This window comes from Pristiophorus japonicus, chromosome 1 (assembly GCF_044704955.1).
Source record: "Pristiophorus japonicus isolate sPriJap1 chromosome 1, sPriJap1.hap1, whole genome shotgun sequence".
NCBI classification, from domain to species: domain Eukaryota; kingdom Metazoa; phylum Chordata; class Chondrichthyes; family Pristiophoridae; genus Pristiophorus; species Pristiophorus japonicus.
Window position 1 is genome coordinate 351234077 of NC_091977.1, and position 23310 is coordinate 351257386.

The 23310-nt window shown below is 45.9% G+C and overlaps 1 protein-coding gene across 4 annotated transcripts in view; it reads left to right on the forward strand.

Annotated features, from left to right (window-relative positions):
• LOC139273519 (collagen alpha-1(XV) chain-like) overlaps nucleotides 1–23310 on the forward strand; it is a 539503-nt gene that overhangs the window by 417030 nt on the left and 99163 nt on the right. For 2 of the 4 annotated variants that reach the window (XM_070890449.1, XM_070890476.1), the window contains exons 24-29: nucleotides 2369–2407; nucleotides 5554–5607; nucleotides 11700–11774; nucleotides 11891–11926; nucleotides 14044–14097; nucleotides 14192–14251. In XM_070890449.1, the coding sequence (XP_070746550.1) occupies nucleotides 2369–2407; nucleotides 5554–5607; nucleotides 11700–11774; nucleotides 11891–11926; nucleotides 14044–14097; nucleotides 14192–14251 (318 nt within the window). The remainder of the gene's footprint in view (nucleotides 1–2368; nucleotides 2408–5553; nucleotides 5608–11699; nucleotides 11775–11890; nucleotides 11927–14043; nucleotides 14098–14191; nucleotides 14252–23310) is intronic. The other 2 variants (XM_070890459.1, XM_070890468.1) reach the window with 2 other exon arrangements.

Genomic DNA, 23310 nt, shown 5'->3' on the forward strand with positions numbered 1-23310 from the left:
TTGATGGCAGCAGCACACTCCAATCCCACATTCCCAGCAGGGAGTGTGGAGCAGGAATATGGTTACAGCATGCAGTGCTGATGTTCTGAGGAGCAGTTCTTTCGAGCTGGGATCTTTGAATTTACTGCTAAATCTAGTAACTCAAACCTGGGGTTTCTGATCGAGGTTATTTTAGCTTCAGCACTGACCCATTTGATTGAAAATCGAGTCTCTTCTGTCTCTCCCTGGACTATTTTAATAGATTGTCACAAAGCTTAGTGGGTGAATCAAAGGATAATGTTGCTGCAGTGGGTTGTTTACACAAGGTGGAAGAATTCTGAGTGTATAAAGCTTTCGTTCACTCTCCGGCTTCCACTCATGGTCCTGAACCACAAAGAAGAATTTCTGGAGCAGAAATATGACCTTCAACCCTTGCTCTCTCACCCCTCACAGCATCTGTTAATCTTCAATAAAATTATCCGAAATCCCACACTCTATATATGATGCACTGGTGCTGTGAGGAGGGTCATTTGATCCAGTTGGATGCTGCACCATGGTAACGTTCAGAGCTGATTGTGATTTGAACAACATGGAACAGCTGCATCATGTGATTCCCAGGAGATTTTAACAAAGCAGGTTACAATGGCCCTGAGCAGAATCACCAATGTTTATCGTAGAGTTATAGTCCCAATACGTACATATCAATTTCTCACTCTCCAATTTAAGTTGTGTTTGTGCATAATGTTTTTATCTGTATAGTCCCTTGGTTAACTGTTGACCCATCGGGCCTTACAAAAAAAACATTAGTAAAACGGAGACGTTGCATGCTCTGTTCCTCACTGAGGTTGGGGTAGGAGAATTGCCTCCTGAAGATTCTGGGTGGATATGGCCTCCTGCTGAGAGCTCGTCTCTCTTGACTCTTCCAGCAGCTTGTCCTGCTCTGTGTCATCTCTGCTCATTCTCCCTGTCATGCTGTAGGCCAAGGGAGATACAAACTACTGCACCCATGTCTGGGAGCAACTAGTCTGAGCAGTCCCTTGCAGGTCAGTACCAAGTGCTTGTATCGCTGGTGGCGGGTCCTTCCTACAGCATGTCCAGCTGTGGGAGGTTAAGAGAGGGCGCTAGCTCCTGCATTGAGGGCAAAAATGGCGTTAAATCAGTGTTGCACACTGATTGACGTCACAATATGCATATGCTGCATATTTCCGGCGCACACTCCCAGCGCTTACACTAACGCCCACACCAAAATGGCATCTGGCCTATAATTCCTTGGTTTCCCTCTCTCATTCTTAAATAGCAGAGTGACATGCGCAATTTTCCAATCTAAAGGAACGGTTGCTGAATTGAGAGAACTTTGGAAGATTATAGTTGGGGCATCTGTAATGTGCTCACCTACATCCTTTATAACCCTGGGATGGAAACTATCTGGTCCTGGGGAATTGGCACTCTTTAGTGCCATTATTTTCTTCATTACTGTTATTTTACTTATCTTAATTTTATTGAGTCCCTGCCCCTGATTCAATATTAGTTTCTTTGGGATTTCCGGCATTTTATTCCCTTCCTCTACTGTAAATACTGACGCAAAGTAATTTTTCAACATGTCCGCCATTTCTTTTTCTATTCCTTGCAAGTTTCTTTTCATACTTCCTTTTTGTAGCTCTTACTATCTGTTTTGTGACCCTTTGCTGTTCTTTGTAACTTTCCCATTCGCCAAGATCTGTGCTTTGTTTTGCACTTGAGTATATGCCCTTTCGTTTAGTTTTATGATGTCCCTTTCCTCTTTAGGCATGTTTTTTTGGCAAATAGCACTCTTGCCCCTCAGGGGTACAAACTGGTGCTGTATCACCTTGAATTATTTTTTAAACATCTCCCACTGATCTTCTATTATTTTACCCATTAACAGATTTGCCCAGTTTACTGTGGACAGTCTGCCTCATCCTGTTTTAAGTCGGCCTTACCTAAAACTAGAATCTTAGCTGTTTCGCATTTCTCCCTTTCAAACGCTACGTTGAAATCGATCATGTACTGATCGATATTGGATAAATGTTCACGCAGAGTAAGGCTGTTAACTAAATCTGACTCATTACTCATTACTAAATCTAAGATGGCATGACCTCTTCATCAGCAAATTATGTTGCAAGGTGCCAGTAAAGTCAACGGAAAATGGGATGGCATCCAACTGGGAAATGTTAGAAGCTGGAGGCCTTACAGCGGTACTAACCGTGGCATGCAAAAACGACAACACCTGTCTGCGGAGTGCATGGGCATCGCACGCTAAGGCTGTTATTTGAAACACACAGGCCCAGCCCTTTTAATTCTTGAAATGAAATGTTTGAATTTGCTGCTAGTTCTTTAGCTGTTATGCATGTTTTTTTATTTCCTCTTGTAGCAGGGATCAGAAGGTGTGCCTGGTCAAGCTGGATTTCCTGTAAGACTGCTTTTAATTTTATTTGAATCTTAACTGTCTTTAGCACTGAGGAAATTACCAAGTTGATTCATTGCTTCTTTATTTTGTCTTTGTCATGGCAACAAACTGTAGTTTGGAATGTCAGATAACATTTTGCACTTTCACAGCTGAAATGAAAAAAAACTTGCATGTATATAGTGCCTTTCAAGACCCAAATCGCATGACAGCCAATGAAGTGCTTTTGGAAATGTAGTCACTGTTGTATTGTAGGAAATCTGGCAGCCAATTTGCGCTGAGCAAGGTCTCACAAACGGCAATGAAGTAAATGACCAAATCATCTGTTTTAGATGTTGGTTGATGGATAACTGTTGGCCAGGACGTGGGGAGAACTCCCTTACTCTTCTTCGAATAGTGCCGAGGGGTCTTTTATGACCACCTGAGAGGGCAGACGGGGCCTCGGTTTAACATCCCATTGAAAGATGTCAACTCCGACATTGCAGCACTCCCTCAATACTGCACTGGATTATCAACCTAGATTATGTGATCAAGGCTCTGGAGTGGGACTTGAACCCACAACCTTCTAACTCAGAGGCAGGAGGCAAGGTTGACACAAATGGTCTTGTAATTTACAGTTCTTGTTATAACAACACTGACTGGAGACTAGATCCAAATTCACAGATTACTGTTCACGGATATCACCAAGTGCTGACTATCCAGCCCGATGGCAGCACTTCACTTTGATATCTTTCCCTAAAGGACTGTCTTGTAGTAAGCCTGGTTTATTTTACAGCCCTACACACAGACAATAATGAACAATTCACTATGATATTGGCAAATTATGATGTCAATAATAGCAACCTACATTTATATACCATCTTTAATGTAGAAAACATCCCAAGGTACTTCACAGAAGCATATGAGACACTGTGCCAAAAGAAAGAGATATTAGGAAGGTGTGGAGGGGTGAGTTTTAAAGAAGGTCGTAATAGAGGACGGCAAGATGGAAAGGAGGAGGGGGTCCAGGGAAGGAATTCCATAGCTGGGCCCTAGGCAACTGAAGGCATGGTCACCAATGGAGGAGCAAAAGTGGACAGGATGCACAAGAGACAGAGGGAATGAGCTAGTCAAATAACAGTCAGCCTGTGCCAGTATACATTCTACAGACTTCGGGCTCCTTTGTGTTCCCCTTTCCTTCCAGCCCACACATTGTACCACTCTCCCGAAATCCCAACCCCTTGCTACCTCTCTCCTCCTTCAAAAACCTCTGAAAAGCTAATCTCTTTGACTCTGCCTTCAGTCACCTCCTCCTAATTCGTCTTCTACAGAATATTAGGAAGATTGAAGTCATCGATTTGGCTCCCCACCACTCATTCTGCTCCCCTACTGGCAGCTTGATCAAGTTGCAGCAGATCATGGAAAACTTTGATATTCAGTAAAACCCAGTCGTGCACTTCAAACCCCATATCCTACCACTTCCAACTCCAACATCATCTACCTAAGCCTCACTGCTACCAAAACCCCTATCCACATGTTTTAAACCTACTGGCTCAATTCCTCCAGTATCCTCTTTGCCGGCCTCTTGTCCTCCATAAATTCTGACTAGTTCAAAATCCAGCTTCTCATATCCTGCCCCACACTAAAGTCCATCACTCCCATTATCTCGGACCTATATTGGCTCACTGTGTCCCAACACATTGAATAAAAATCTTCACCCTCATCTTCAAATCTTCACCCTCACTGCATCCTGTCTCTACAACTTTCCAGTCCCCACTAAATCTCCACCTCTCCCCTCCTTTAAATACCATCTTTCTGGTCACTAGTTCTCCTACCTCTCACACCATGACTTGTTGTCTATTCCCTTATCCCTTTCATTGCTTTTTCTCTTTCCCTGCTCTGCGAGAGCTTTGAGATGTTTTCTGCATGATAGGTCCTACAAGTTGCTCTTAAATGACTGCTCAGTGCCCTTGGGCTGTACATTAAAGTTGTTGAATAGATGCAACCTATTGTTAGATTTTCAAATACAGTAAGAATAATTAAGAATAATTAAAGAAAGAACTTGTATTTATATAGCACTTTTCAGCCAATTATGTACTTTTGAAGTGTAGCCACTTTTATAATATAGGAATCATGGCAACCAATTTGCACACAGCACTGAGATAGTGAGCAGATAATCTGTTTGTGCTATTAGTTGAGGGATAACTATTGGCTTGGACACTGGGAAGAATTCCTAGAGGCTGGATTTGACCCTCCGCGGCGAAAACCCGGTCGGCGGGATCCTCGGACACCTCTTTGCGGCAGCGCTTTTAAGTACCGCCGGGGAGAGGTGCGCTGACATGCAACAACGTGCAACGTTGCGGATTGCATTTACCGTCGTACTTTCAGCTCTCTCCCGACCCGTACTCTGCGCCCAGAATACCAACAGGTCAAACCTGTCAGTGCAGCCCTGCCAGCAGCGGTAAGTATGAAAACCTGCAAAAACGGTAAGTTAGAGTTTTAATTTTTTTTTCAGCGATTCGATACATAATGGTCGTGTAAATGTTTTTGGAATGTTTTTTGGAATTTTTTTGTTTGTTCTTTTCCCCCCTCCCAAGGCCTCTCTCACAGCTCTCCCGGCCCTGGACTAAAGTTGCCGAAACTCGCGGTTTGTGCCGCGAATCGTCGTGCAATGCCTCCTTTACCAAGATGTAAAGGCCAAAAGTTCAGCCTAAAAACGGTAGCGCAGCGAAAATAGTAAGTTTGGCGTAAAACTACTGTTTTTGCCGAAAACCAAAAATCCCACCCCTAAGCTCTTCTTAAAATAGTGCCATGGGATCTTTTATGTCCACCTGAGAGCACAAGCGGGAGCCTCGGTTCAAAGTCTCACCCAAAAGATGGCACGTTTGATAAGGCAGCTCTCCCTCAGTACTGCACTACATTATGTGCTCAAATCTCTGAGGGACTTGAACCCACAAGCTTCTGACTCAGAGGCAGAAGGAGTACCACTGAGCCAAGGCTAACACTAATTTATATGATACATCTTTGATAGCTCAGATTCCCCATTGAAATAAGTACTTTCCCATTGAAAAAATGCTTATTGATTAACAATGCAATTAGAAGTACCTTTCACAGATTATATTCTCGTTGTCTGTGAAGTTTTGTAACAACTTGGTTTTATCCTACTTCTTCAGGGCCCTAGAGGACCTAAAGGTGACCTCGGTAAACCTGGTTTTCCAGGAATAAAGGTATGTTAACTCAAATGCTATTTGTTCTTGAAAAATCACCCATCATAATAAATGTTGAGCGTTTCAGGATAAATCAAGGGCCACTTGCTTGAATGTATTTAATGATTTGATGATATCGTGCTTTCTTAGCCTTTGTATTTGATTACATGTGTAGCCGTAGCTGTTTATATTGCTTATTTTCGGAACTATTCCACGTGTAAAATATTGAATGGCGCCATAAGATCGTTTGAAAAACTATATATTTTTTAAACACGCTTTGTTTCTGCGTTTGTGAACATCTCAAATTGGGCAATCAAAGTGCAGTCGGAGTTCAGGGTAGTTTGTGTTCACGTGTCCTCTCCCTTCCTGTAGGTAAAATGCCTGATTTCCACTTTTTACCATGCTTGACTGAGACAGGGAACATGACGTAGGATGAGGAATGACAGAAACTCGTGCTGGCGCATTGTGTAGGAACACCAGCACTTTGTTATATCTTACCATTTCATCTCATTGATATCTGAGATTGACCTGCTGGGATAGTTAGTTCTCCAGAAGGAGAAAAAAGAGGTCTAGGAATTTGATTGCGCAGTGCCTGTCTCTCGCATCAGAAATGGGCGCTAAAGGGTCCAAAATGGTGTGTGGTGTACACGTGTTCAGTCCGTGTCGGAAGCACACCGCATGCCATATGATTAAAATGCCCTATAGTTGTCCAGAACACCCGCCTGAAATGTGTTTAGCCCAATAGGCCCAAAGATGTCCCGTTTTTAAGTCAGCTAGCTTTCGTACTGCAGTCAATCACTGTGCCAAGTCAGTCTCTTTAAAATTTAAATTCCCATCCCTCCAACCTCCAAGGCCTTCGCAATGATGTAGACCATGGTTGTACATATATCTTTGCTTGGGCCCAAATGACAGAAACTATTTTGTAGGATTTATTTCCTTCATTAATGTGCCCATATGTTCAGGGTGGGGTGGGGGAGAGAGCGGGTTGTATTTTGCAACCACCTCCACGACAATCATAACTTCTGATGGACACAAAATGGGTGTGGTCACACCCCAAGTTCCACCTCACCCCCGCACTCTCAGATTATGGTGGTTGCGCCAAGTAATTCGGAGGCTTGACGTTCATATTTGGTTTGTTTAAATTGTCAGTATTAAAGGTTAGATTGTTTTGTTAGAAAATTCGAGCCTAGAAATTCCAGTTTGTGGTATTGGTGAGTGAACACTTAACACCTCCGTTCAACATTCCTCTGTCCAATTAACCTATCTATTGTAAATAGCAGACAGAGAACTGCCGAATGAAAATGCGAAGCATTCGCTCACTAATCACAAACTATGATTTTTTGGCTTTAATACATTTCTTTTGTTCGTGAGTCAATCTAAGCAGGTTAACAGTACTGTGGGAGCACCTTCACTCCACGGACTGCAGCGGTTTAAGAAGAAGGCCCACCACCACCTTTTCATTCAGTCTTCAATTTAAAAAAATCTATTAAAATGCCACTAGATTAATTTGAGTGCCAACGAAATCCAAGACTATCAAGTTGTCACATGATGATAATGGCCCTGAAATTCCGATCGGAGGCTTCCCACGGGCAATTGCCTCCGACCGGAAAATTTTTACAAATCTACCTGGTGGTCTCGGAGGCACCCTGGATTCCGTTGGGCGGGCCTTCTCTTCCCACGCTGTGAAGCGCGCTCCCGTCCGGAGGGTTCCCACGCAGAAGATGCAGTCATGTGTGACTGCTCAGCCAATCAGGCACGTATTCCACAGCTTTCCGATTAATAGCACTGAGACCTCCGTATCTACCAGTTCTCAGTGCTGTTAATGGGGGAAAAAAACAAACACACACTAATAAAAAATAAAAAACAGACCTCACATAGTTAAAATTAATTGAAATTAAAGTTAATAAATGCCTTAGAAAAAAACAATATTTTTCCGATTTCTTTTTAAGTTTTGTAATTCGGGTTAAAAATAAACTTACCTTAGTGGGCAGAGTTTTTAACAATAAAATGTGTTTATTTAATTTAATTTAATTATGCTTATGTGTGTTTTTAAATACGCGCCTGTAAAAGTAGGCTTTGCGCCTGCTTTTTCAGGCGCAAGAATTTTGAGGACATTTGTTGGGCAAGATATATGTAAATCCCGCAATCTTGCCCAAGCAAATGTCCTCGTTCCCGATTTGCGGATGATCTGTCAAGCTCTAGCCTTGGATTTCCAAGCCAATTTATCAGAGTCTCTGCCCATGGCACAGCATCTTACAAGAGCATGATTGGAACGTCAGAAATGGAGGTCAGGATCTGCTTCGCACCACTCCTGATTATCTGGTCATTAACACTAAACAATCTCCACATCCCACACTCCAATCCACATTCCCACTTAGTGAAATTCTGCAGTAGGAGTGTTCGCACAATCACAGTATGTTGCCTTAATCATTATACATTCACTCTGAACTACTGACTCTCAAGGTTTGTGCATTGCAGTTCACTCACTGTGGATTCTACTTAGAGCCAAGACAGTTAGGGCTGGAAATTCGGTTGTGTAGCGCCTCTGTTAGCACCCCGGATGGGTGGTAATGCATCTGCAATGGCTTACCGCCTGGCTGCAAATCCTTTAGCCCTCCTGTTCCGATCCTAGCGAGGGGCGGTATCCCACCGAATTTCCAGCCCAATGAGCTTAAATAATGTATAGACAAAGGCCCCTTCCATTAGTCATCCCACAGCAGCATCCATTAGGCACACACACTCACAACAATAGATTGTGTCAAACAATGCAACGACATATTTAGAGCCATTATTTACACGATGAGATCATCTGTCCATGGTGGGCAAAGTTCTCACTCAACTTCCGCTGACATTTGCCACCCCTTACCTTTACCCCCCTCCCACGCCTTGGTATTCCTCCTCAATGTTGCCTCAGTGCCTACAACAAGGCTGCTTGAGGGCTGCTGTGTGTGTGGGACAGACAGTATAGATGGCCTAGCAGGACATCCTGGACCAGCTCTGGGCCTGGAAGGCCTGGCTGCGGACTCCACCTCAGCAGTCTTGGTTAGCTTGGGTGTAGACCGCAGAAGCTGCAAAGGCGGAGTGGCATTGTTGGTAGCCAGAATGTTGTAATCTTGAGGAAGGACAGTACCTTCCATTTCCAGCAGCCCACTGCCACTCACCCGGGGCGGAGCATCAGCATCCGGAGCAAGATGTGTGAGCACACATTGCTGGCATGCTTCAGCCCCATCAGTTCCCCATTGGATTATGGGGAACAGAGAGAGGATGGCAGCAGTCAGTGATTGCATGGCAATATACTGAGACTGACATGGAGCACACTGAGCCTTAAATGCAACAGTCTGCGGGTTCATGCCAGCAATCACTGATAGCATCACATCACAAAGTCCTTGCGTGGCTTGGGCCTGTGATGTGATAGCTGCTGCCACGTCAACCATGGAATGCGCCATCCCCTCTGGGACTCCACTTTCGCTCGTTGGACCCATCTCCCTCTGTAAGCGGGCAAGGATGAGCTCGTTGGACTCCTGAGAGACACGGGCAATGCTTAAGGCAGCCTCCCCCAAACTCAGAGCAACTGTGTCCATGCTCTGCGTGACCTTCTCCAATGCACTCATGAGCTCGCGGTGCATTTGCGTGGCCTCCCAGGACATAGCCTCCAAGTCTAGGTCCATATCTGCCTGTCTCTCAGCAGGACTCCAGGGCCGACTCACCCTCCGGGGAGCTGGCCTCCGAGCTTCCCCTCGCACTGTGCGTTGCTTTAGGCCACTGGGGCCAGGAGCCTCAGACTATTCAAACCCCACAAATTCAGGTTCCTCCATTGATGTGGTGTTCCCACTCGGTCAGACAGATGGAGTGTCCCACTCAGTGACCAAACTGTCATCCCCTCCCTCGTCATCTCCCCCGTCGGCTAATGTTGATGGATCACGGGCAGGCTACCGCACTTCTGGCTGATCATCTGCAAGCACAAAGCAACAGATGTGTGGTTAGCAGCAGGGAAAGGAGCAGGGAAATAAGAGGAAGGTGGCATTGGACATTTATATGTAAAGGGGGTAGGCCAATTGATATCAGGGGTCGCGGAACTCACATAAGTCGCAAATGGCATTCACATACCGTCACTCTCTATAGGGAGCTTTGCCTTGCCACCTGCTACCACCCCAACAGGTGTGCCCAGGAGGGCGGACACTCGCTCCTCAACCTGAATGAGATTCAGTAGATCAGGCTCCCCATCTGCAGTGTGCTACTGCTCCCGATGATTGAGCCAATTTTGCCTACAATAAGAAAAAGAAGACGGTGTGAGTGAGTGTGCAGTTCATCGTGTGGCACATGTGCCTTCCATAGTAGAGTAGCTCCAACTATCCGGAAGTGTGAAGATGTCCATTATAATCTGCGTGGCTGCGCACAGAACACGTGGGAAGGGTGGGATGAGGTGAGAGCCACGTAGGATTGCGGATCAGGGTGACATTTTGCAAACGCGTATCAAGAGTGAAAGGTTAGTGGGAGGAGGCGTGAGACTGAGTAGGGAACAAGGAGGTGCGTGACACTTGCATGAGCAGGCCATGGCTGGTGAACTGAGCCTCTACTTGTCAGGTGGCATCACCAACCAACACCATGGAGAAGGGGCAGGTACTGCAAAGACTTTACATTGTGTGAGACAGTGAGTTTGAAATCATGACATTGGTGCATTAATATAAAGGATATTCACCCTGATGACCCTCATATGGTCGTTAAACTTCTTGCGACATTGCATCGCAGTTCGCGGCACCATGTCTCTAGCAGTGACATCCTGGGCCACCTCCTCCAAAGCCTTGCGATAAACTCGTGGGACGGACCTCCTTCCTCCAGGAAGCTGCAACACATGCCACCTCCTTTCAACAGCCTCTATCAATGCCTCAGTGGCCGTGGCTGAGAAGCGGTGTGCAGGATGGTGACCTTCCTGCTCCTCCATTTTTCCGCTCTGCTCAAAGTGCACAGTTGGAACTGCACATGCGCAAACTTAAAGTGCCGTACCTTTAAGATTCAGCTGGGCCTGGGATCTATCGCGGGCCTCGGAGCATGCACATTTCACTTTGCGTTTTAGCGCTGAGGTTTTCGGTTCGAGTGCCCGAGGTGTGGAACGCCTGATTTAGCGCCTACTTTCCTTCTTGCTGCAAATTTCCTGGTAGGAGGCGCAAACATTTAGAGGGCGCTATACTTACCGCCCCGCCAGGAATAATGCAGCAAAATGGCTGGAACCGAATTTGCAGTCCTTAGTGCTTCATATATAACCAACAGGTAAACCACACCATGTGATATTCCTCAGTAAAATCCCAAGTGAACTGGGTCTGCATGTTGGTCTAAACAGAAATTATTCATTTAAAATATTTCGGAAAATTGAATAATTAAAGAAAAAAATCATTAGACAAGCTGTGGATCTGAATGTGCACCGTGGATCTGAATATACACCATGGATCTAAATCTATACTGTGGATCAGAATATATACAGTGGAACTGAATGTACACAGTGCATCTGAATATAAATCATAGATCTAAATATATATGGAGGATCTGAACATTTATGGTGTGGATCTGAATATACTGTGGGTATGAATATGCTGTGGTTCTGAATATATACCATGGATCTGAATCTACAGTGAAATGGATATACCATGAATCGAATATATACCATGTACCTGGATCTGAATATATAGTGAACTTGAATGTATGCCAATAATGTAGGCCTGTAGGCCTGAATGTATGCCAATAATCTGAATATATACCATGGATCTGATTATACCCTATGGATCCTACTGTATACCATGAATTTGAATATACACCATAAATCTGAATATATGCCATGGATCTGAATATATAATTTAGACCTGAATGTATACAGTGGACCTGGATATATTATGAATCTAAATATATACAATGGATCAGAATACGTAACAGAGATCTGTTTTGTGGTCTCCTTTTGTGTCGACCTCCTTCACATTATCTCCTGTTCTAGCTGCCCCCTTTATCTCTCCTTCCTGTCAGCAGTGTGGATGGGAAGCTGGGCTCCACATATTAGACACAGTCACCACTGTTGCATTCAGTTGCTAAACTGAGCACCATATTTTCTTTTCTTCTCTCTACAGGGTGAGAAGGGCGAGTCTGGAGCTATTATTGCCGCAGATGGATCTTTGATGAACATTGGGTCAAAAGGTCAAAAGGTAGGTAGAGGGGAGCAGGTGGAAGAGATTTTTAATTGTACAATTAGTAAACCTATATCCAAGATACCTTGTTATTTAATTATTGAACAAGTAACTATAACTTATTTTTCTTTCAGGGTCAACCAGGCCCGCAGGGGCCTTCTGGACCTCTGGTAGGAAGTGTTTTATGCTTTAAGCTTTGTTTTTCTGCATGCATCAATATATTTCACTGCAGTGTGAAAGTACTTCTCCTTACTGGGGCTTCAGATCAGTTATGAGAGTTGGAGAGGGTGCAGAGGAGATTTACCAGAATGGTACCGATGGGACTTCAGTTATATGGAGAGGCTAGAGAAGCTGGGATTGTTCTCCTTAGATTTTAGAAGGTTAAGGGGAGATTTAATAGAGGGTGTTCAAAATTATGAGGGGATTTGATCGGGTAAATAAGGAAAAACATTTCCACTGGCAGGAGGGTCGGTAACCAGAGGGCACAGATTTAAGATAATTGGCGAAAGAACCAGAGGGGAGATGAGGAGAAATGTTTTTACACAGCGAGTTGTTATGATCTGGATGCAGTGCCTACAAGGGTGGTGGAAGCAGATTCAATAATAACTTTAATTGGATATATACTTAAAAAGGAAACATTTGCAGGGCTATGAGGAAAGAGCAAGAGCATGGGGAATAATTGGATAGCTCTTTCAGATCCAGCACAGGCATGATGGGCCGAATGGCCTCCTTCTGTGCTGCATATATGAATCTATGACTTTTTTTCCTTTACTTTCCATTACCTCATAATCTTACTGCTATCATCAAAATTTGTTTCCTGTTGTATTTTGGACTGGCATTGTATTTGTTTTCGGGGCAGAAGCACAATATTTCACAGTTGGTTTGGCTTGTTACAATGAATAACAACTGATGCCAAATACTCGATTAAAAAGAACAACTCCCCATTCCAGATGTTCAACAGAGAAGATTGTGCAATTCAATAAATGCTTCGCAGGCCTCGGTTAGATTAATCCTGCCAACTTCCAGAGGCAAGCCATGTAAGAGCTGCCAGAAGTTAATTTAACTCATATGTTCAGCTACCAGCCACCCTTGTGAGTAGGCTTGGTGCATTCCAGTACTAAATACGAGATTGGGTATGATTGTAATTTAGTTCTGATAGTTGCTCCATTGCTAAACAAAATTAATTGAAGATTCTGATGACCAGTGTCTTCAAATCCTAGAACTCAGAATTAAGTGGAAATAGATTATTTTAAAAAGCACCTTTTCAATAGCTGAACTGTCCACTCAAAATGTATAATCATCCTGTGTAAAAGTGGACAGCTGACAGCCCCATGTATAGCAAGTAAGGGTCTGGTAGTGTAGTGGTTGTTATTGACTATTAATCCAGAAAATGCGAGTTTGAGAATTTGAATTCCGTTTTAAAAATCTGGAAATAAGTAAAGCTATAAAAGTGACCATAAAGCTGTGGGATAGTGAAAAGTCTGGCTCACTGATGTCCTTTAGGGAAGATCCTTACCCGGTCTGGCCTATATGTGACCCCAGTTCCAAAGCAACGTGGTTGACTCTTAACTGAGCACTGGAATGGCCTAGCAAACTGCTGCACAGAATGGGAGCAGCTTCACCACACAGACTGCAGCAGTTCACGAAGAAGGCCTACCAATAAATGCCAGCCTTGCCAGCAATGCCCACATCTCAAGAATATAACTTCAAATGATTCCGAATAAAACTTCCAGTGGTTGAAGCAAGTACAGGTTAAATGGCACCCAAGTGAATGGCTAAAAATGGATTGATTGCAGGGCTTAGGTTGAGTTGAGCTGAAATTAAGGTGATGCTATAGTTTGAAACAGCTAGTCTGAGACAGAAGTAGATTTCTGTCCAGTTTACTAAGCAACAGCAGTGAGCTTGGATCAGTGGATTTAAGCACCGTTCCTGCACATAATTTACTGCACTGATACTTCAGTGATACTTCAGTGCAGTTTTGAGAAAGTACTGCAGTGCCAAAGATACCATCTTTGGGATGAGACATTAAACGAAGGACTGAATCTTTAGTCTGCCTGTTTGCGTAAATGTAAAAGATCCCATGGGAGTTTTTGGAAAAACAGGGAATTCTCCTCGGTATCTCCCAAACATGGGGCCAGAGAAAGGGAAGGTGAAAGTTTTGGACCTCTGCATGGATGTTTCAGAGCAGTACTGGCGTACATATCTTTATAAAATAAAACTGTTTTTGTTGCCGCTGAAATAATAAGATTTTTTAAATATATCATAATAACTACAAGTTTGTTTTTAGGGACCAATGGGTTATCCTGGACCAAGAGGAGAATTTGGCCTTCCTGGTAGACCTGTAAGTTTATATATACCTGTACTGCAAAAACAGGAGACCAGAATTGAATTATTTAAATATATAAATAAATAAATATTTGATGTGTTCTTTGTAGGGTCGTCCGGGAATAAATGGCAGAAATGGTCAGAAAGGTGAACCTGCAATAACACTTACGGTATGTGCGCTCTGGTGAAATCTAATATTGTACCACTTATTTTCTATTGGATTTCTGTTGGCTTTTCCATTTGCTTCTTGAGCATTCTGCATGTAGCACCCAAGTGTACAGTGGGTACTTAATTTGTGCAATCCCATACAGTCTAGTGCACTGTTCTAGAGTCCTGAAGATCAACAGCTTGTCCCCTTTTCTTCACTTCACAAGCTTTTGGTCATCTGCCCTAATTTCTCCTTATGTGGCTCGGTGTCACCTTTTGTTTTATAATGCTCCTGTGAAGCACATTGGGACGTTTTACTATGTTAAAAGCACTATATAAATGCAAGTTGTTGTTCTTGTTGTTTACCTACTATCCTCATTTACCCAGTGTAATACAGGAGGTGCTTTTCAATCATAACTGCTGCCAGGAGTTAATGCTTTCTCTTGCCCTTAGTCCTTTATCTATAGACATCCTTAGTCTCAATATCTGTTCTGATCTTGCATGCAACTCCAACATTTCCTCTAAAGCTGTCCCCAAGGTGCACTGAGGCAACTCACCAAAGCTTCTTCAACAGCATGTCCCAAACCCAACAACCCAGAAGGACAAGGGCAATAGACACATGGGAATACCATCACCTCCAAGTCACATACCATCCTGACTTGAACACATATTACATGTTCCTTTAGCATTGCTAGGCCAAAATCCTGGAACTCCCTACCTAACAGCATAGTGAGGGCAACTTCACCACACGGACTGCAGTGGTTCAAGAAAAGGGCTCACCATCACCTTCTCGAGGGCAACTGGGAACATGCAATAAATACCAGCCTTGGCAGCGATACCCACGTCCCGAGAATGAATAATAAATTATCCAAGGAGGCAGTTTTATGCCTCTCTTTCCATCACAACCTTTCTTGTCTTTTTCGTTTAGCCAACACTACTAGAGATACCGGTCCTTCAAACCATCCTGTCTTGTTCCTCTCAAGTTATAAAGATGTTGACCTAGATGTTGGTTTATCCCCGATAGCGGTCGCAGAGATCACGATGCGCTAGCAACCCTCACCCGTTCGGAGGACTTCGTGCTGCCTTCTCATTTGCACGATAGTGGCGTTCAGCCTACTGCTGCTGAGTGGCTGAAAGCTCAGCAGGGGACCTAAATTCGAAGCTAGCACCAATTAAAGCTAGCCTGCACTTCTTAAAGGCAGTCTGCACCTCTTAAAGGAGAGGTGTATTCTGCCTTCAGATCATTATTTAACTGGCTACGGAAGACACTGCAATCAATTCATGATGACTGAACAGGGGAGAGAATATGCACTAAGGTTTTCCAAAGGTACTGGAGGCCTTGGTACAGGAAGTCAATTCGAGGAGAGAGGTCCGCTTTCCACAGGAGGTCAGGAGGCCCTCCAGGCAACAGACAAAAGTGCAATGGGAGCAGATAGCTAATGTGGTGAATGCCAACAGTCTTACCCCGAGGACATGGACGCAGTGCAGGAAGTTTAATGACCTCACACGAGTGGTTAAGGTCAGTGAATGCATCTTCAAATGCTATATCCCACCATCTAGCACTAGCCTCACACACTGCTCAATGCATCACACCCCCATCACTCACCTACCAACAATCTCTACCAAACACTGATTCAAGCCTCACACCCACCTCTCACAGCTTGCACACATTGTCAGCTATTCAACCATGACAGGCACATCACCCAAAAACATTGCACCACACTCATTGATGCACTTCCCTTTCTCTTGCAGGAAAAGGTGGCGCATAACTGGCAGCAGCAGGAGCTAACCGGTGGGGAGCAGGCTCGTCTCATCACCTCAACCCCTTGGAGCAGACGGTGATGTCCATTCTTGAGAGGGGTATGGCTGAACCCATGGCCAGAGGCGGGGCTGAAGGAGTGCAAGAGTCCAAACTTGCACAGGGCTTTGCCCAGAGCTTGATTCCCATCTTTTGCAGCATGGAAGGGGTGGGAAAATCCATGAGCACAAGTGTGGACCTAACCATCATGCAGCATCTGATGGCTGCTGTCTCAGCTTCCATTGCAGCCCACCGAACATCTGAGTGCAAGCCAGGACTGAAGTCGTGCAAGCTCAGCTTGCTGCCATCATGGCTGGCTGTCATAGTATTCCAGCAATCTGTCCTCTTTCTCACCTCCCACTTCCTCCTCATCCCACAATCTCTTCTAATTTACAATCTGCACATGATGTAAGCATGCACCTCTTGCTTCCCCCTCCCCGCCTCCCCTTCACCACAACTCTACCCTTGTGCCATTCTCATTTCAGAGACCCAAGAAATCCAACCTGCCCAGTCAGTGGTTGTAGAAGAAGAGAGAGGAGAGAGATGAAGAAGAAGAAACACCATCACGCGATCTGACACTCACAGCTGCCAGCTTGGATACTGGCACTGTACAGGATCTACACATGATGAGTCACTGGGCACGAGTGCATTGCAGCAAGGGCAGGGGAAAAGGGAAGCGCAGGTGCCAGCTCACCAGAGGGCAAGGTCGCACATGAATTCTGCTGCAGAGGACTCACATGAGGACTTTGATGGGGCGGTCTACAGAGGAACGCTGAGGGGTATGTACTTGGTGCATTGACAGGCCTGCCAGAAAGTCTCAGTGCAATGTCAAGAAGTAGGGAAGAGTACAGCCAACCTTGCACAGGGCTTTGCACACAGCTTGGAGCCCATCGTTTGCAGTATGGAAGGGGTGGGCAGATCCATTAGTACACGTGTGGACCCAACCATCATGCAGTGTCAGATGGGAGTTGTCTGAGCCTCCATTGCAGCACAAGCACAAGTCATCCAATGTCTAATTGCTGCAGTGAAGCTAAGCCTGAAGTCGTGCAAGCTCAGATTGCTGCTATCATAGCTGGTTTAGCAGTGTGGAAAGGGGCTTGCAGGATGTCACAGCAGTCCAGCTGTCTGTTCTCCAACAGATGGCATGGGATGCTGAGACACTGCCCCGGGGGAGTGGCAGTGGCTCCATGGAGGGCGAACCTGCTGTTCTCTCTCACGATGACAGCATTCGTCCTCCCACCACTGCCACTCTGCCACGCCTTCTAGGCCCAGAGCGGCTCGAAGGCATCATGCAAGGTCATCTGCAGTCTCCTCCATTGAAAGTCAACATCATCATCATCATAGGCAGTCCCTCGAAATCGAGGAAGACTTACTTCCACTCCCAAAGTGAGTTCTTTGATGGCTGAACAGTTCGATACAAGAGCCACAGACCCTGTTACAGGTGGGACAGACATTCGCCGAGGGAAGGGGTCGGTGGGGCTGGTTTGCCGTGCGCTCCTTCCGCTGCCTGTGCTTGGCCTCTTCATGCTCTTTGTGTTGAGACTCGAAGAGCTCGACGCGATCCCAGATGTACTTTCTCCACTTCGGGCGGTCTGCGGCCAGGGTCTCCCAGGTGTCATGTCGCACTTTACCAGGGAGGCTTTGAGGGTGTCCTTATAACATTTCAGATGTCCTCCTTAGCCTCGTTTACCATGAAGGAGCTCCACATAAAGCACTTGCTTAGGGAGTCTCGTATCTGGCATGCGAACTATGTGGTCTGCCCAGCGAAGCTGATCGAGTGTGGTCAGTGCTTTAATACTGGGGATGTTAGCCTGGTCGAGGACGCTGATGTTGGTGCCCCTGTCCTCCCAGGGGACTTGCAGGATCTTGTGGAGACATCGTTGGTGATATATCTCTAACGACTTGAGGTGCCTTCTATATATCGTCCATGCCTCAGATCCATACAGGAGGACGGATGTTACTACAGCCCTGTAGACCATGAGCTTGGTGGTAGATTTGAGGGCCTTGTCTTCAAACACTCTTTTCCTCAGACAGCCGAAGGCTGCACTGGTGCACTGGAGGCGATGTTGAATCTCCGCATCAATGTCTGCCTTTGTTGATAAGAGGCTCCCTAGATATGGGAAATGGTCCACGTTGTCCAGGGCCACGCCGTGGATATTGATGATTGGAGGGCAGTGCTGAGCGGCGGTGACAGGCTGGTGGAGGACCTTTGTCTTACGGATGTTAAGGGTAAGGCCCATGCTTTCATATGCCTCAGTGAATACATTGACTATATCCTGGAGTTCAGCCTCTGAATGTGTGCAGACGCAGGCGTCGTCCGCATACTGCAGCTCAACGACAGAAGTTGGGGTGATCTTGGACCTGGCCTGGAGGCGACGTATGTTAAACAGCTTCCCACTGGTTCTGTAGTTTAGTTCCACTCCAGCGGGGGGTTTGTTGATTGTGAGGTGGAGCATGGCGGCGAGGAAGATTGAGAAGAGGGTTGGAGCGATGACGCAGCCCTGTTTGACCCCGGTGCAGACGTGGCTTGGGTCTGTAATAGATCCGTTGGTAAGGATCACAGCCTGCATGTCATCGTGAAGCAGGCGAAGGATGTTAACAAACTTTTAGGGGCATCCGAACGGAGGAGGACTCTCCATAGACCCTCACAGTTGACAATGTCAAAGGTCTATGTAAGATCGAAAAAGGCCATGTATAAGGGCTGGCGTTGCTCCCTGCATTTTTCCTGCAACTGTCACGCTGCAAAGACCATGTCTGTTGTGCCCCGTAGGGACGAAATCCGCATTGTGATTCCGGGAGGAGCTCCTCGGCCACAGGGAGAAGACGGTTCAGGAGAACTCTAGCGACAACTTTCCCAGTGGCTGATAGCAGGGAGATTCCCCTGTAGTTGCCGCAGTCGGACTTGTCCCCTTTTTAAAAAATGGTCACATCTCTGAGATCTCCCAGCATGCTTTCCTCCCTCCAGATGAGGAGATGAGGTCATGTATCCGCGCCAACAGTGCCTCTCCGCCATACTTTAGCGCCTCAGCAGGGATTCCAACCGCACCCATAGCCTGGTTATTCGAGCTGTTTTACGGCTTTGCCTACCTCGTGCAACGTTGGAGTTTCACTGAGTTGGTGGCGGGTCGCGTGCTGTGGGATGGAGTCGAGAACACTCAAGTCAAGGCAGAGTCTCGATTGAGAAGATCTTCAAAGTGCTCCTTCCATCGGGCCCTCACAGCCTCAGTGTCCTTGATGAGTGTTTCCCCGTTCTTGGTCAGGAGTGGGGTGGGGCCTTGGAAGTTTGGACCGTAGGTGGCCTTGACTGCAGTGAAGAATCCTCGCATATTGTGGCTGTCGGCCAGTTGTTGTATCTCCTGTGCTTTCTCTATCCACCATCTGTTCTTTAGGTCCCGGGTTTTTTGTTGGACCTGCGCCTTGAGCCACCTGTAATGTTGTTTTGCAGCTCCCGAGTTGGGTTGCTGCTTGAGGTAGCCATGCTGCAGCCACTGGGGTAGCACTTCGTAGGAGCACTAGGACAGGCAAAAGTACATGGAAGACAGGCACGAAGGGAATGCGCGAGGGTGATAAGTGGACTTTTTTATGTAATATTGGATAGATTGATGGGTAAAGTTGGATTGGAATATTTCTTTTGTGGTGACTTTTTTTTCAGCATTGTAGGCAAGAGGATGCAGTGATGGTCAGAAACAGAGGGAAGGTAAGGTGTGGGGCGAATATTGAATGGGGTTACATTCACTCATAGTGCAGTCAGATAAGTTGATCACAGAGAACCTGGGCTGTCTGGGTTGCCTCCTCCTCTTCCACTTCCTTCTCTTCTGCTTCCTCCTCTTCTGCTTCATTCTCTTCCTCCTCCTCCTCATCTGGTCACAGAATGCCTGTTGGCAAGGGCTGTACCATCATGATGGCGAGGTTGTAGAACATGCAGCAGACCACGACAAATCTTAAGACTTATTCTGGTGAGTACTGCTGGGGAATTGGTATTGTGTTCATGAGTACCACAGTCGGATGAGTCAAAGTGTTGTTTAATGATGTCAGTAGTCTACTCTATCAGATTCCGTGTGGCAGCATGGCTCTCATTGTACGCATGCTGGCCACGTGTGGTTGAATTGTAGTGCAGAATCATGAGTCAGATGGTCAGTGGATAGTCCTTTTGCCCAGTAGCCACCCTTTGGTTTGACATCGTGGCTCAAAGACTGAAGGAATTAAAGCATCATGACTGCTGCCAGAATACCAGGCATTCAACATTATGATGTGCTGAGCGCCAACTGCACAATCAGCGAGTGGTAACTTTTGCAGCTGCGGTATATCTCAGCATTTAGAAGAGATGCCCGCAAAGCCACATGCGTGCAGTCGATGACGACCTGCACTATGGGGAAGCCCGCTATCCTGGAAAATCTATGTGCACGCTCCGCCTCCTTCTCTCTGGTCAGAGGGAAGACAATGAAGTCCCCTCTCCTGTCACCTCTCTTATGCAGCAGTGAAAGGCAAACTGGAAGATGTTACAGATGTCGTCTGCTCCAGCCTGCAAGGATCCTGATGTGAAGAAATTCAGAGTCTCGGTCACCTTCCCAGCTACTAGCAGTGCTGTCCTTGCACTGGAGTGAGGCCACAGGTCTGGTTGTAAGAGGTAGCAGAGTTCTGTGAGCACCTCTTTCATACAGCACAGACATCTCACACACTGCTCCTGGCTCAGGTTGAGGTAAGAGAGTTGCTTGCAGAAGGCGTTAGATGGGTAAATCCTCCTGCTGAGAGTTCTTCTATCCCTCCTCCTCCCTCTGCAAGCAGCTTGTTCTTTGCTCCCTCTGCTCCATCTCCCTGTCATGCCGTAGACCAAGGGGGATAACAACTAGAGCACACATGACTGGGAGCAAGTGGTAAAACTTGTCGCTCCGTTTTCTAAATTAAATAGTTCATTCACTCAACAATGATTCACTCCTGATGCAATCTTCAGCTTTTGGCGTTACTGAATCACAACTTCTTGATTTATCTCTGTTTATTCTTTCTAACTATTTACTGTTGTCCTTCACCAAGGGCTCCTTCCCTTTCACATCAGTTTCTCAATTGGAAAAAAATGAACTTTAAGTAAAAATCCAGACTAACCTAAGGTTCCACCCTCAAGTTGACGTTGAACATTCAGACTAACTGAAAGGACCATCTCCACACGAATATTGGAATGACCTATTTTTATAGAATAGTGTGGGCAATTTGTTTTTTGGAGAGAAAAGACATAGGCTTAGAAATTGCTTACCTTTGCATGGCTGTTAATGTTGGTTTTCTGGGGGGGAAAGTGGCAGCCTTGATGCTAAAGGAAGGCCTCTGAGGAGACAGAAAATGCTGGAAATATTCAGTAGGTCAGTCTTCATCCGTGGAGAGAGAAACAAAGTTCACATCTCAGGTCAAGATGCTGCCTGACCTGCTGAGTATTTCCAGCATTTACTGCTATTATTTCAGATTTCCAGCGTTCGCTCGCAGAGGGAAGAGAAAGAGGCAGAAGAGGAAGTGGCATAAGAGGAAGAGGAGGAAGCGGAAGGAAGGATACAACCTAGACAGCCCCTTTCTGGTCGGATATCTGAGATGGAATCATCTGCCTACGGTCCCAGTGGCCACACCCCCAATTCCTCTTTCAACATTAGTCCCACACCTTACCTTCCCTCTGTTACTGACCATCACAGCGTCCTCTTGGCCACAATGCTGAAATAAAAACCACTACAAAGCAAACTTTCCAATCCAACTTTATACATCTATCAATCCATAATGACATCAAGAAATCAACTCATCGCCCTTATGCATTCTATTAGTGACTGTCTTGTGTGTGCCTTTGCCTATCCTTCTGATGTCACGCAGTGCTACCCCAGTGGCTACAGCATGGCTGATGGAAGGCTGCTGACTTTCAGTGGGGGACACTGTAAATGGCCTTGATGATTGACCTTGAGGAGCTGGTGGCTGGGAGTGTCAAAGCGAGTGACGGTGTTTCTTCTTCTTCTTCACTCTCCTCTCCCTCTTCTTGGTGAACCGCTGGCTGGGTAGGCTGGATTTCTTAGGTGTGTGAAATGAGGAAGGCACAAGGGTGGTGTTGTGGTGGGGGGAGGGTGGGAAAGCCAGAGCTGCATGCTTTCACCATGTGCAGCTTGTACATCAGAAGATATTGTGGGATGAGGGGGAAATGAGATGTGAAAAGGAGGATAAGGTATGAGGATATCAGTATCTTGTATCCTTTCAGCCCTGCCGCTGGACAATGGCTCAGCCATGAACCTGCCAAGAATGATCAGCACCGTCTCCTTCAAGGGGGTGAGGTGAAGCTAGGAATGGAAGGTGTGCCAAGTGTTTAGTACAGATTGTTGGTAGTGTGTGATGGAGCGGGGTCGTGCAGTGATCAGTGTGTAAGGCTTGTGTTGCAGTTGGTAGGAGACGACTTTTGAAGATGCATTCACTGACCTTGACCACTGGTCTGAGATCATGAAACTTCTTTGGACACTGGACCCAGGTCTTGGGAGCGGCACTGCTGATAGTGACGACCTCAGTGATCTGGTCACACATCCTTCATTCTGGAGGGCCCCCTGGCCCCTGTGAGTAGAGGACTTCTCTTGCAGTGTTGACCCCCTGCACAAAGCTGGTGTGCTGCTTACGAGACCCTGGCTGCCCCTTCCCTGGCTTGTAAAGCTATTTTTGTTAGTTCTGAAGCATTTTTACAATTTTTTTAGGTGCGGAAGGCATTTTCAGCTTGAAGAACTGAAGACTGCCATTTCGGAATTATTTTTAATGCTTATTTATTTTCAGGTTACAGTTGAGCTCAAAGGACTAAAGACTGATTTTGATTTTTTTCACTTTAGAAGGCTGTTCCACTTTAAGGGATCGACACTGCTTTATAAAATGACAGGCTAGTTTTAAGAGAACTCTGCCTCGCTTCAGGTGCGCCAGGGCCACATTACCTTGGGCCTCCTGCTGAGACTACCAGCGGAAACAGTGTTGCACTGCAGGTTTTGTTCTGCGCTAAGGTAAATCAGCAAGCAGCACCAAAATACCGGTGCTGCCTTCGCTCTTATTGAGGACGGCCATTAACTTCGGCCCAAGGTGGCACAGGCAGGTTTCCAGCCTATTCTCATTTCTAGGCCATAACATTTATATTTTAGTGTAATAAGAACATAAGAAATAGGAGCAGGTGTAAGCCATTTGGCCCCTCGAGCCTGCTCCGCCATTCAATAAGATCATGGCTGATCTGATCCTGGCCTGAACTGCATTTCCCCGCACGCTCCCCATAACCCTTGACTCAATAATCTTTCAAAG